This window comes from Mauremys reevesii, linkage group 7 (assembly GCF_016161935.1).
Source record: "Mauremys reevesii isolate NIE-2019 linkage group 7, ASM1616193v1, whole genome shotgun sequence".
Classification (NCBI taxonomy): Eukaryota; Metazoa; Chordata; order Testudines; family Geoemydidae; genus Mauremys; species Mauremys reevesii.
Window position 1 is genome coordinate 125,295,657 of NC_052629.1, and position 12,337 is coordinate 125,307,993.

Sequence of the window (12,337 nt, forward strand, 5' to 3'; positions counted from 1 at the left end):
GCGCCCTTAGGCCCAGCTGGGGCACTGCCTGTGTCAGCTCCGGAGAGCTCGGGGGGGGGTGAGAAATGTATCGTCCAGACAAGAGCTGCTTCCCTTGGGGGCCAGCTGCTCCAGGCCGTGCCCTGCAGGTCACCGAGCCCCTGGCGGGCTGGGCCCCTTCCGGCAAGAGCTGAGTTTGGTGGGGCTCAGCTCCAGCTCTTGCATGACAGATGCCCTCCGAGGGGGCAGGAGCTGCCTGTTTCCCTGGGGCAGCCCCCGCCCAGGGCTGGCCGTGCTGGCAGGGCCACCAGCCTGTCGTGGGGACACACGGCTCCCTTCTCCAGGGCCCTGGACTAGCAAATTAGCTCACACAGGCTGCAGCCCGGGGGTCCCACCAGGATTCCCTAGCACTGTGGCCTGCTCCCCCCAGGGGCCGGGGGGTCTCCGGCCTGCTCCCCCCAAGGGCCGGGGGGGCTCCGGCCTGCTCCCCCAGGGGCTGGGGGGGCTCTGGCCTGCTCCCCCCAGGGGCCCCCTGGCCTGCTCCCCCAGGGGCCGGGGGGGCTCCGGCCTGCTCACTGAGCATGTACAGGGCCATAGGCAGCCCCTCAGCCCGCCGCCCGGCCCGGCAGCCTGGGTTTTTGCTGCAGACACACCCAGAGACGCTGGACGGATTGTTCAGCAGAAGTAAACACGGGGAGGTGGCCTGTTAGTGCCTCTCCCCTCACAGGACAACGAGGGCGTTAGTGGGGTCCAGCTTGTGTCGTTATTAAACCCAAGAGTGGGGAATTGACGCTCCCAGGCTCTGCCCTCGAAGGTGCCGGGCAGGCTCCTCGGAGCAGGACTCGGAGGTCAGACACGAGGGATCATTTGGGGAGGGTTGACCCCTGGGCCGTGGGGGGTTCTTATCTTTTACCATCTTCCCGCGAGTGCCTTCGAGCCCCCAGTGAGTGCCCTGGGTGAGGCTGGAGGTTTTGCACCTGTTCTGGCAGGGTCTGAGTTGGTGGGTCCTGGCCTGTGGGGAGCTGGTTCCGCTGATGAGCTTGGGGGGGCTGTTTGCAGGCGGAGGAGGGGGGTTGGGAAAGATTTCTGCCAGGATTGGGGGGGAGGGATCCTTGTTCGGTGAAGGCCATTTTAAGTGTAAGTCGCCCACTTAGCCAGACAGGGCAGAGAGAGACGGAGCTGGGCAGACATCCTTAAATCCTGCTGTCCAAATCCTGGGCTCCCCCGTCCCCCCAGCCCTGCCGCTGCCCCTCACTCTCGACCCGCAGCCCCCGCTAGCCCAGCCCTTCCCCCGCAGCCCTGCCGGTGCCCCTCACTCCCGACCCGCAGCCCCTGCCAGCCCAGCCCTTCCCCCCTAGCCCTGCTGGTGCCCTTCACTCCCGACCTGCAGCCCCTGCTAGCCCAGCCCTGGGCCCCCCAGCCCTGCCGGTGCCCCTCACTCCCGACCCGCAGCCCCTGCCAGCCCAGCCCTGGGCCCCCCAGCCCTGCCGGTGCCCCTCACTCCCGACCCGCAGCCCCTGCTAGCCCAGCCCTGCCCCCCCCAGCCCTGCTGGTGCTCCACACTCCCGACCCGCAGCCCCTGCTAGCCCAGCCCTGCCCCCACAGCCCTGCCGGTGCCCCTCACTCCCGACCCGCAGCCCCTGCTAGCCCACCACCCCTGGACCTTCCATATGCCTCAGTTCCCCTCATTGCTATTTCCCCTGCCCGCCCCCAGGCCGGGTCCGGGTCCGGGTCTGGGCAGGTTGGAGCCCACGTGGCCCGTGACTAATCCCGGCGCGGGGGGGCCTGGCCCGGCCCATTAGCGGCGGTGCCGCGGCACGTGACTGGAGCGGACCGGGCTCCCGGGAGCGCGGCGGGGCAGAGCCAGGGAGCAGGTGAGGGGCCCGGAGCGCTCTGGCTGCGCCGGGCGCGGGGCCACGGTGATGGGCGCGCGGCTGGTCTGGCGGGGAGCCCGCGATGGCGGGGCCGGGCCGGACCTTTCTGCGCTTGGCATCGGTGCGGAGGCCCCAGGTGAGGGGCGGCGGCGGGCCCCGGGGGGGCTCTGTGCTGCGTCCCCCCCGCACGGAGGGGCAGCGGGGCCCGGCTCAGCAGCGCCAGGTGCCCGGCTCGGCCCGCGCGGGGCTGGGGGCGCGGCGTGGGGCCTGGCGGTGCCCTGGGGCCGGGACTGGGGCGGGCCGCGCTGGGCACCGGCCCCCGCTTCTGCTGGGCGGAGGTGGGATGCGGAGGGGTGGCGGGATGCGGGTTATGGGGCGGGTAGGGGACGGGACATGCGGGGGGGATGGGGCAGGTGGGGGGATGGGGGTGGGAGATGCGGAGGGGTGGGGGGATGGGGGCTATGGGGCAGGAAGGGAAAATGGGGAATCTGGCTCGTTGCCGCCGGTGAGGTCATAGAGCATCCTAGTCCCCGAGTGTCTCCCAGCTCCTCAGCACCAGCCAGGCGGTTCATGAGCGCTGAGCTAATGCCTGGGTGAGCTCCCCGCACGCTCCCCGCACGCTCCCCACCCAGCAGCCCCCCACTGCCCTGGGCACGTTCTGGGCAGCTGGGGCCTCAGGTGCACACCAGGCCCTGGGTGAGTGGAGAGAGGCAGAAAACAGTCAGAGAAAAGCGGGGCTGGAAGGGACCTGGCTGAGGGTCCTCGGTGCCCAGCCCCCGCTCAGTGGGGCTGAGGGTCCCCGGTACCCAGCCCCCGCTCAGTGGGGCTGAGGGTCCCCGGTGCCCAGCCGTGCCCTGTCACAGAGTTAATAGAAATCAGAGAAATGTTGGGGTGAAAAAGACCTTGAAAGGGCAACTAGTGAAGTCCAGCCCCCGCGCTGGGGCAGGGCCACGTAACCCATGACCATCCCTGGCGGGGGGTTGTCCAACCTGTGCTCAAAACCCTCCAGTGACGGGGATCCCACAGCCTCCCCTGGAAGCCTATTGCAGAGCTTAGCTCCCCTGAGAGGGAGAAAGGGTTTCCGAATATCTACCCGAGATCTCCCTGGCTGCAGATTGAGCCCATCACTTCTTGTCCGGCCTTCCATGGACATGGAGAACAATCGATCCTCTTCAGAACAGCCCTTAACAGACGTGAAGACTGCTCTCAGGTCCCCCTCAGTCCTCGTCTCTCCAGGCTAAACAGGCCCTGGTTTTAAAGCTTTCCTCCCAGGGCAGGTTTTCTAAACCTTCCATCATTTGTGCTGCTCTCCCAGGATTGTCTCCAGTTTGTCCACATCTGCCCTACAGTGCGGCCCCCAGACCTGGACACGAACCCCCGCTGAGGCCTCGCCAGTGTCCCGCTCTGCTCGGCAATCCCCTCCCATGTCTGACATACAACACTCCTGTTAATACACCCCAGAATGACACCAGCCCTTCTCCCAGCTGCAGCTGGAGGCTGATGTGCCGTGCAGGATCCCCAGGCGGGGGGCGAGAGAGGCAGCGCCAGCCCTTGCTAGCTATCCACCTCTCCATTGCTGGGGCCTGGCTTATGGGGCCTGGGCGGGAGTTCCCCAGTGGTCCGAGCAGGCAGCGAGCCAGGCAGCCACTGCTCTCTTTGCGTCTTTGCTGGCTGACCTTCCTCGTGCTCTGAGATGTGGGGCGAAGGGCCCTGCTGGGCTGAGCTCCATGGCTGCGGGGACAGTAGCTTGGCTTTGGCACTGCTGATGGCAGCATTTGCCTGGCCTAAGACCTGCCATGCCCACCAGAGACAGCCTGGGCCCGGCTGGAAACAGGCCAGGGAGAGGAGGGACCTTGCCCGGGGGCTGGGCAGCGAGAGCTGGGGCATGGCACGTCTCTCCGTGGTGCAGAGCAGGGACCCTGTGCCCAGAGTGGGGCAGTGAGGAGTTCAGGTGTGGGTGGGGCGGGGGGGGGGGGGCTAGAGCCATGGGGCCCAGAACATGTCAGAGGGAGAGGAGAAGAGCCTGGCTTGGCTGGAGATTCTGTCATTCAGCAACAGCTCTGGGCATTCATCCCACTGCAGAGCTCCGCCCTGTCCTTTGGGGGTGGCCCTGGCCCCACAGGAGCTCAAGGGCAGAGGCAGGGTCAGCAGTGGCCAGTGCTTCAGCCATGGCACGGCCCCCCCTGCCCGGGCACCAGCCCCCCCAGACCCTCCACTTCCCCAAGACACCCATGGGAGCGTCCACACTGGGTCAGACCCAGGGTCCATCCAGCCCCGTGTCCTGTCTGCTGACCGTGGCCAGTGCCAGGTGCCCCTGAGGGAGTGACCAGAACAGGGAACCACCACGTGACCCAGCCCCTGTCGCCCCTTCCCAGCGTCTGGCAAATGGGCCAGGGACCCTCCCTGCCCATGTCAAGCCAGGCCCCCATTGCCCAGCACAGGCCTGGGCAGCAGGTGCCCGGGGCTGGAATTCAGGAGGCCCCAGGCCTGTGCGCAGCCTGCTGGCACTGTGGCGGGGAAGGGTTAACAGCTGTTTCTGATCAGGCGTGCTGGGCTCCATTAGCTGTGCCTGAGCATCCCCATCACCGGGCTGCTGCTGGAGCTGGAGCTGGAGGATGCTGCCAAGGTGAACTTGGCCCTGGGCTGCCTGGGGAGAGGGGCCGGGGCCTGGGCCTGAGGCGCCTTGAGGCGGCCAGCTGCAACTCCCGTGTCCCTGCGTGGCGGCCCCAGGGCTCGCTGACTCTGCCAGCCAGCTGGGAGGGGGCCTGCGCAGGGCACTGCTGCAGGGAAGTGCACAGCCTCCCTTGGCACAGCAGGGTGGTGGCTGCACCTTCCCCAAGGAGGACTGACCCGCTCCCCTAGTGGTCCCGCTGCCCCCACCTGCTCTGTGCCAGCTGTGCAGCAGTGGGTGCCATGGGGAGGCAGGGGGCAAAGCCCCCAGGCTGGGTGCCCACACTAAGGTGGGAGCTGGAGCCTTGAGCCCAGCCCTGCAGCAGGGGCTGCTAACAAGGTTCCTCCAGTGGGGAGGGGAACCCTGGGGAAGGAACAACAGGCCTGAGCGTCCGCTTCTCGGGGGCAGTGGGCAGGCCTCCTTCTCAGCAGGCTGCCTGCTCCAGCCTGGGGAGGCTGGCGCCCTGAGATTTGACAGGAGATCCAGCAGCTGGGGGTCTTCGCAGCATCCAGAAGAGCAGATGTTGGTGTGCATGCAAGCTGGGGGTGCTTCTGCATGTGTGCACGGCTCCTGGCTCCACCCCCTCCTCCGTCGCTGGCTGCAAGGCCCGACTGCTCTTTTCCAGGCTTCTCGGCATGTGTCGTCTCTGGCTCTGCCTGCCATTTTCCCCACTAGCCCGGGCACTGCACGGCACGACCCATCCCCGAGGGCCGGCTCGCCCTTAGGCTGCCTCTTGCTTTCTCTTGCAGGGTGAAGAGCAGGGAGCAGTTTGCCATGGCGACTGCAGCACAGCTCCTTGCCTGGAGCCTGGTCCTGGTGCCAGCGCTGCTCCCAGCCTCTCCCCTGCCCCAGCCGTTCAGCAGTGAGCGACACTCCACGCCACGGGCTGCAGGAGCCTCCCTGGGCCCTGGCTGGGTGCAGGAGCTGGCTGAGTGGCCCCCTCTGGGCAGCCCCTCCGAAGAGGCTCTCTGGACCCGCCAGGATCTGCTAGCCCTCTCCCCATTGGCGCTGGCTGCCCCAGGGGGGAGCCTGGTCTTCAGTGGGGCTGGAGAGCCGGATGGTGAGCTGTGGCGAGGCTCCAACCCTGCCCACTCTGCAGCCATCGGCCATGACGCAGGGACCCCCCCTGCCCCAGCAGGAAGCTCTGCTCTCCCACCCCCGGCGTGGCCCCTGCTCCTGGGGGCTGATGACTCTCAGCAGACGCTGGAGGTGCCCCCGGCTCCGGGACCTGCTGGCACTGCGGGCGCTGGCCCAGCCACTGCCACGTTCCGGGGACACACTGGGCTTGGCTCGGGGAGCTGGCCCTTCACGCCCACGCCTGGCTCTGGGGCTCCGAGAACCGAAGGCAGCCCAGGAGCCTTGGCTTTCGAGAGCAGAGAACGGCCCTCGGGCTCAGAGCCCAGGAGCCTGCAGCCAGCTTTCCCCAGCCCGGCCAGGCCTCCTGGGGCAGAGAGCAGCCCAGGCCCTGCTGGGCAGGACAGGCCGGGCACAGCCGGGACGCCACACCCCAGGCCAACGGTGTCCACTGTCACCTTGGCGGCCAGGCCGGGCTCCGCAGCAGGAGCCAGCAGCGCCGAGGGGTGGCAGGCGGCAGACGCAGGCCCTGGGAGCGTGGGTCAGGAGGGCCAGCCTGTGAGCTGGGCTCCAGGGAAGGGGCAGCCAGCGCCTCAGGCCAATGTCCCCCGGGAGCCCAGGGAACCCCTGGAGCATGTCTGGGAGAAGGGCCGGGCTTCCTACACCCGGGGTTACTCCCTCCCTCCCTGGGGCAATGCCCAGGGGCTGCCCCCGCACCCCACAGGCAGGGATGGCCAGCCCCAGCCGGAGGCGTGGTGGGTCCCTGGAGCCAGCCTGGGTGCTAGGCCACAGCAGACGCCTGGAGCAGGGGGCTCCATGGCTGGTATGTGGCCTGGTCTTCCTCCCGCTGTGCTCAGCGCTGGCCGCCTGGCAGCGCCGGCTCCCCCAGCCCACGGGAGCCCCACCTGGAGGCTCACCCCAGCCCGGACGGAAACCAGAGCCCCGGCCTGGACAGAGGGGCTCTCGGCTCATCAGAGAAGCACTCGGCGGGCGCTGCCTGGATCCGCGACCCAGCCACCGCACCTCCCCAGGAAAGCTGCTCCTGGCGCAGAACAGGGAGCGGAGCACCCCCGGGCCGGGCCCACCCTCCACACCAGCCTGGGAACGTCGCCTGCCCCAACGCCTCCTCGCCCAGGTACGTGTGACTAGCCCATGCGGCTGCTGGGGGCTGCTCCCGCCCGGGGTCCCCTCCCTGCCCTCCTTTGGAGCCGTGGGCACCTCCCCATGTTCCCACAAGCCTGTCACCCCTGGCCGGGGGCCTCGCCCTCTGCCAAAGGCACTGGGATGCCCCTTCTGCTGTCCCACCCTGTGGCCGCGGGAAAGGCTGGGGCAGCAGCACCCATGGGTGAGCGAGGCTGAGTCTGCACGGCCGTGGGGCAGCAGGTGCAGCCACCTGAGGCCCCCGGGCCCTTGGTTCTGTTTCAGGGGCTGCAGCAAAGGAGGAGATTGGGGCCCCACAGCGAGTCCGGGGAGCGGTGGACCCAAGAGCCCCCGTGAACGCCACCTCCACGGCCCCCTCTGCCCCCAGGCTGCCGCCGCCGGGGACCCTGCACTCAGGTGATGGGGGACCCCGCCCCTGTGCCTCAGCCAGCCCTTCGGTCCCACCACCACAGGCAGCTGGGCCTGGGGGCTGCCCCGGCAGGGCCCCAGTGCGTCCCAACCAGCCCAGTCCTACCCCGCCCCCTGGGGACTGAGGGGGCAGAGTTTAGAGGCGCTCCCGGGGGGTGCTGGGACCCGTCTTGCGAGGTGCCAGTGGGGCTGTCAAGGGGCTCCCCCCTGGCACCTCCGGGGGGGCAGGCCCTGGCAGCCTGAATGCCTGCAGAGCAGAGGGGCTCGTCAGAGGCCTGGGCCAGGCAGTCGGGGGGTCACAGGGGCACTGATGGCGTCAGAGGAGCCAGGCTGGTCCCTAAGGGGATTGGGGGGCAGGGAGCAGCTCAGTGACAGCTTCAATCAGGGCTGTGCCTAGTGATGGTGTTAATCCCCCCCTCCTGCGCGTGGCCCAGCTGCAGCTGCTGCCGCCCCCCCCTGCAGAGCCTGCCCCTGCTGAACTTGTCAGGGAGAGAAGGAAAGAGCCCCTCTCCCTCCCTGCCCCCAGCAGGCCAATCTGGGGGGCACTTGGCACTACATGCCCCCCCAAATGTCACCTCTCTGCTGATGCCCCTCACTCCCGACCCGCAGCCCCTGCTAGCCCAGCCCTGCCCCCGCCCAGCTCTGCCGGTGCCCCTCACTCCCGACCCGCAGCCCCTGCCAGCCCAGCCCTGCCCCCCCAGCTCTGCCGGTGCCCCTCACTCCCGACCCGCAGCCCCTGCTAGCCCTGCCCCCCCCAGCTCTGCCGGTGCCCCTCACTCCCGACCCGCAGCCCCTGCTAGCCCTGCCCCCCCACAGCCCTGCCAGTGCCCCTCACTCCCAACCCGCAGCCCCTGCTAGCCCAGCCCTGGGGTCTCTACTCCCCCCAGCTCTGCCAGCGTCCCTCCATCTGCATTCCCATGCTGGGGGCGATGCAGGCACAAGGCTCAGATGGAGGCTGTTGGGGTTTGGGGCCGTCACTTTAAATGGCTTAGCAGCGGGGCTGTGCCAGGGCAGGGGCTCCCCCCTCCCCAGCACTCAAGTATCTCCCAAGGCAGCCCCAGGCCCATTGCTGCTCCTGCTGGTGTCCAGCCCTGTTGGGAGGTCCAGAGGGGATGGGTGAGGGGCTCAGGCTTCTGCCCTGCATGGGGGACCCTGGCAGCAGCTGATTGGATGCTGCTGCAGGATGCAAGGAATGGGGCTGAGCAGCAGGAGCCCTGGCCTGCTGCTGTATCCGCTGGCAGAGCAGTGCAGAACTGGCACCGAGATCTGGGGGGCGGAGAGGGCCAGCGGGTGGGGAGCAGCCCAGCTGTAGGACGTTCTGCAGGGAGGTGGCACACGCCGCCCTGGTGACCTTGTGCTCCTTGCTGTTTGCAGATGGGACCCGACCTCCTGGCCATGGCAGCACCACGGCCCCTGTGCCCACCCCACCCCAGTCCCCAGCCACTCCCCAGCGGGGTGTGATCAGAGTCAGCACCCAGCGAGCTCTCCAGCGCCCCCCTCTGCCCCAGCCTGGGCCCAGCGTCCCAGCCACGGGGCCTGCCTCTAGCCTGCCCTGCCCCCAGGCCAGTGGGGCCTGCAGCCTCCTGCAGCCCAACCAGACGCTGCTGCTGCGCTGGGCTGACCTGCAGCGCACGCTCGGCTTTGCCTGGGAGCTGCACGTCTATGGCGCCAGTGCCCTCTTCCTGCTGCTCAGCCTGGTCTGCGTGGCCAGCCTCATCGGCTCGCCCGTCCTGGACCTGCCCCACCTGCCCTACACCCTGGGCGCCAACGCCCTGCTGCTGGGTGCCGGCCTGCTCCGCGCCACCTTCCTCCTCTGTGACCCCTACGGCGCCAGGGCCAGGCTGCCCGCCCCGGCCGTGCGGCTGCTGTACAACGCGCCCTTCCCGCTGCTGCTCAGCGCCTTCGCCCTGCTGCTGCTGCTGCTCCTGCGCGTGGCCCAGCTGCAGCTGCTGCCGCCCCCCCTGCAGAGCCTGCCCCTGCTGGCTGCACTGGCTGCGCTCCAGAGCACCGTGCTGCTGGGAGCCGACCTGCTCTCGCCCCTGCTGAGCCCCGTGCTGGGCGTGGGGCTGCACCTGCTCTCCTGCGCCTGCGGCACCTCCCTCATGCTGGCCAACCTGGCTGCATATTGGCAGCTGCGGCCCCAGCAGGCTGCCAGGCCGGGCGAGGCCCAGCTTGGCTGTGAGGAGCCCCAGGAGCTGCCTGGCCAGGCGCTGGGGCCCTGCCCGCGGGTGCTGCTGGGGTGCAGCGCTCTGGGGCTGCTGTGCTGTGGGCTCCAGGCGTACGGGGTCCTGTGGCTGGGGGCGGTGCTGGGCCCGCCAGGGGAGTTCTCCTGGCTCTGGTGGTTCGTGCAGTTCTGGTTCCGAGTCTGCGAGCTGCTGCTGGCCTTTGGCCTGTGCTTCGTGGCCTCACACCCCTTCTGCCAGCGCTGCGGCTCCGCCGACCACACCTGCTGGGCCAAGCTCGTCCGCCACTTCTGCACCTACCGCAAGGCCGAGGCGCCCGAGTACCCCAACAACTGCTACGACTGGGCCAATGGCATGCAGGAGCGGGCGGCCAGCACCGACATCGGCAAGAGCCTGATCCGCAACCCGCCCGAGCAGCTGCACCTGCGGGCACTGAAAGACAGCACTGAGGGGAGGGCGCCTGGGGCCTTCTCTGCCGGGGGCTCCACCTCCTCCCTGGGCCGGCCCGGGGTCTGCCCCAATGCCGCGCGCGTGGGGCACTCCTACACCAGCATCTGCTTCGAGAAGGAGTCGGTGCTGTCGCTGGGGGAGCTGGAGTTCCGCCCGCCCTCGCCCATCAGCCTGAGCCGCAGCATCGATGAGGCCCTCTTCAAGGAGCACCTGGTGCGCGACAGCATCTTCCTGCGCTCCAGCCTGCAGTGCCCGGGGCGCCTGGCGCGCCAGGACTCCTGCTCCTCGCTGCGCAGGAGCTCTGCCCTCACGCCCATGGCCGAGCCCCTGCTGCCCGCCAAGGCCTGGCAGCGGCGCAGCAGCGACCCCGACTACCTGTACAGCCTGGCCCGCTGCAGCTCGCTCAGCGACCTGCCCTCCCAGAGCGCCAGCAAGGGCCTGCCCAGCGAGCCCCCCACCGCGGGCGCCATCTCGGGCAGCTCCCTGGACAGCGTCTCCAAGGGCTCCCTGAAGATCAGCTGGAACCCCTGGCGGCACGGCCTCTCCTCGCTGGAGAGCCTGCCCCTGGAGGAGACGCCCAGCCGGGCCCCGCTGCTCCCCGAGGAGGCCCCGGGGCCCAGCACCACGGCAGGGGCCGCAGACTCTGAGGGTGAAGCCAGGCGGAGCTTCCTGGCGCTCAGCAAGCAGGTGGATTCCCGCAGCCTGTCCAGTGACACCATTGAGCTGTGAGGGGCAGGGGCAGGGCAGCCCCCCTCAGCACCGCGCGGAGGAGAGCGGCCGGCGCCCTGCCAGGGGGAACCCACGACTGTGGGCTCCCTGCCTGCCCCAGCCCTGCCTAGTGCCAACCCCCAACCCCCCTCAGTGATTTTTATGGAGATCTATTTTCCCAGCTCAGATTTTGCGGGGGGGTGGGGGGGAGGGAGCTGGACCAGCCCAGGAAGCACGAGGGGGGGGGCAGGACTTGCTTTCCCAGCCCACGCTGCAGAGCCAGGCCGGGGGCGGGGGCAGCGCTGGCTCCGGCTGAGTGAGGGCCAAGGCCAGGGAGGAGCACGTGGCCCATGGAGCCAGGGCTGCTGCGGGGTGTGGGGGGAGGTGGCCTTAGCCAAGGGGGACCCAGGGGCATGGCAGGGCTGAGCCCCCCCCCAGGGAGCGGCTGGGGTGAGGCTGCCCCAGGGACCAGCACTGCACAGGCACCACGACAGGAGCTCCCTGCCCTGATCCCAAGGGGCAGCCCCCACCGGGCCCCTGCCTGCAAAGAGGTGCAGGCCCAGGGGTGGGGGGGGGCTGTTGCTGTGGGTCTGTTTGTGCCAAAAGAAGGAAATAAACTTGTTCTCACGAGCCCCCCTGCGGTGCTGGAGTGTTTCTTCCCTGCAGCTGGGCCCCTTGCTCCGGGGGGCGGGGGTCAACCCCCTTGCAGGGGGATCGCCCTGGGCTGTACCCTGCCATGGGGCACAGGGCTGCATGCCGGGGTCGCGGGGTGGGACAGGCCCTGCCAGTGCCCTGCATTGTGGGCCGTGGGGGGGGGAGGGGGGCTGATGATGCGGTTCTGGTGGGACCCAACTGAGGTGCCAGTTCAGGACCAATTGCTCAAACAGGGCAGTCACAGCCCTAGGCTGGGGTTTTTCCACCTCTAAGGCACCAAACCAGCCAGACAAAAAGGACTTTGGTCTCACCCCACTGGCTTACCACAAGTCACACAAGCAATTTCCTTAGACACTCCAGTCTCCCAGCATCACCACCAGTGCACTCGTCCTGGGGATAAATGGTTATGAAAACCAACACCCCAATAAAAGAAAAAGGTTCCCTCGATCCCAAAGGACCAAGCCCCAGACCCAGGTCAATATACACATCAAATCTTACCCACAAATCACGCTGTTGCCAATCCTTTAGAATCTAAAATCTAAAGGTTTATTCATAAAGGGGAAAAGCTAGAGCTGAGAGCTAGAACTGGTTAAATGGAATCAGTTACAGACAGTGATGGCAAAGTTCTTAGTTCAGGCTTGTAACAGTGATGGAATAAACTGCAGGTTCAAATCAAGTCTCTGGAGAGCATCCCCCGCTGGGATGGGTCCTCAGTCCCTGGTGTAGAGCTTCAGCTTGTAGCAAAGTCCCTCCAGAGGTAAGAAGCAGGACTGAAGACCAGCTGGAGATGAGGCATCAGCCTTATATAGGCTCTTCCAGGTGTCTGGGGGCACGGAGCACAGGGCAGGGGTGTGTTCGGAGGGGAATGGAGCACAGGGAGGGCTGTGTCTCGGGGACATGGAGCACAGGGTGGGGGTGTGTCGGGGGGGCATGGAGGGCAGGGGTGTGTCGGGGGGGCATGGCACACAGGGAGGTGCTGTGTCTAGGAGGGGACTGGAGCACAGGGAGGGGGGTGTGTCTCGGGGGGCATGGAGCACAGGGAGGGGTTGTCTCGGGGCATGGAGCACAGGGCAGGGCTGTGTCTCGGGGGCATGGAGCACAGGGCAGGGGTGTCTTGGGGGCCTGTAGCACAGGGAGGGCGGGTGTCTCAGGGGCGGGGCATGGAGCACAGGGTG

At 68.2% G+C, this 12,337-nt stretch overlaps 1 protein-coding gene across 3 annotated transcripts; it reads left to right on the forward strand.

Annotated features, from left to right (window-relative positions):
• Positions 1-1,796: 1,796 nt before the first annotated feature.
• Positions 1,797-10,702, forward strand: PRRT3 (proline rich transmembrane protein 3). 3 transcript variants are annotated; one of them, XM_039546424.1, is made up of 4 exons: positions 1,797-1,853; positions 5,274-6,733; positions 7,024-7,155; positions 8,542-10,702. In XM_039546424.1, exons 2-4 carry the CDS (start codon positions 5,299-5,301, stop codon positions 10,527-10,529), a joined length of 3,555 nt encoding a protein of 1,184 aa, XP_039402358.1. In that variant the 5' UTR covers positions 1,797-1,853; positions 5,274-5,298; the 3' UTR covers positions 10,530-10,702. The 3 variants fall into 3 exon arrangements, with proteins under 3 accessions (XP_039402358.1, XP_039402360.1, XP_039402359.1); XM_039546425.1 differs by lacking the exon at positions 1,797-1,853 and adding an exon at positions 1,862-1,989; XM_039546426.1 differs by lacking the exon at positions 7,024-7,155.
• Positions 10,703-12,337: the final 1,635 nt, after the last annotated feature.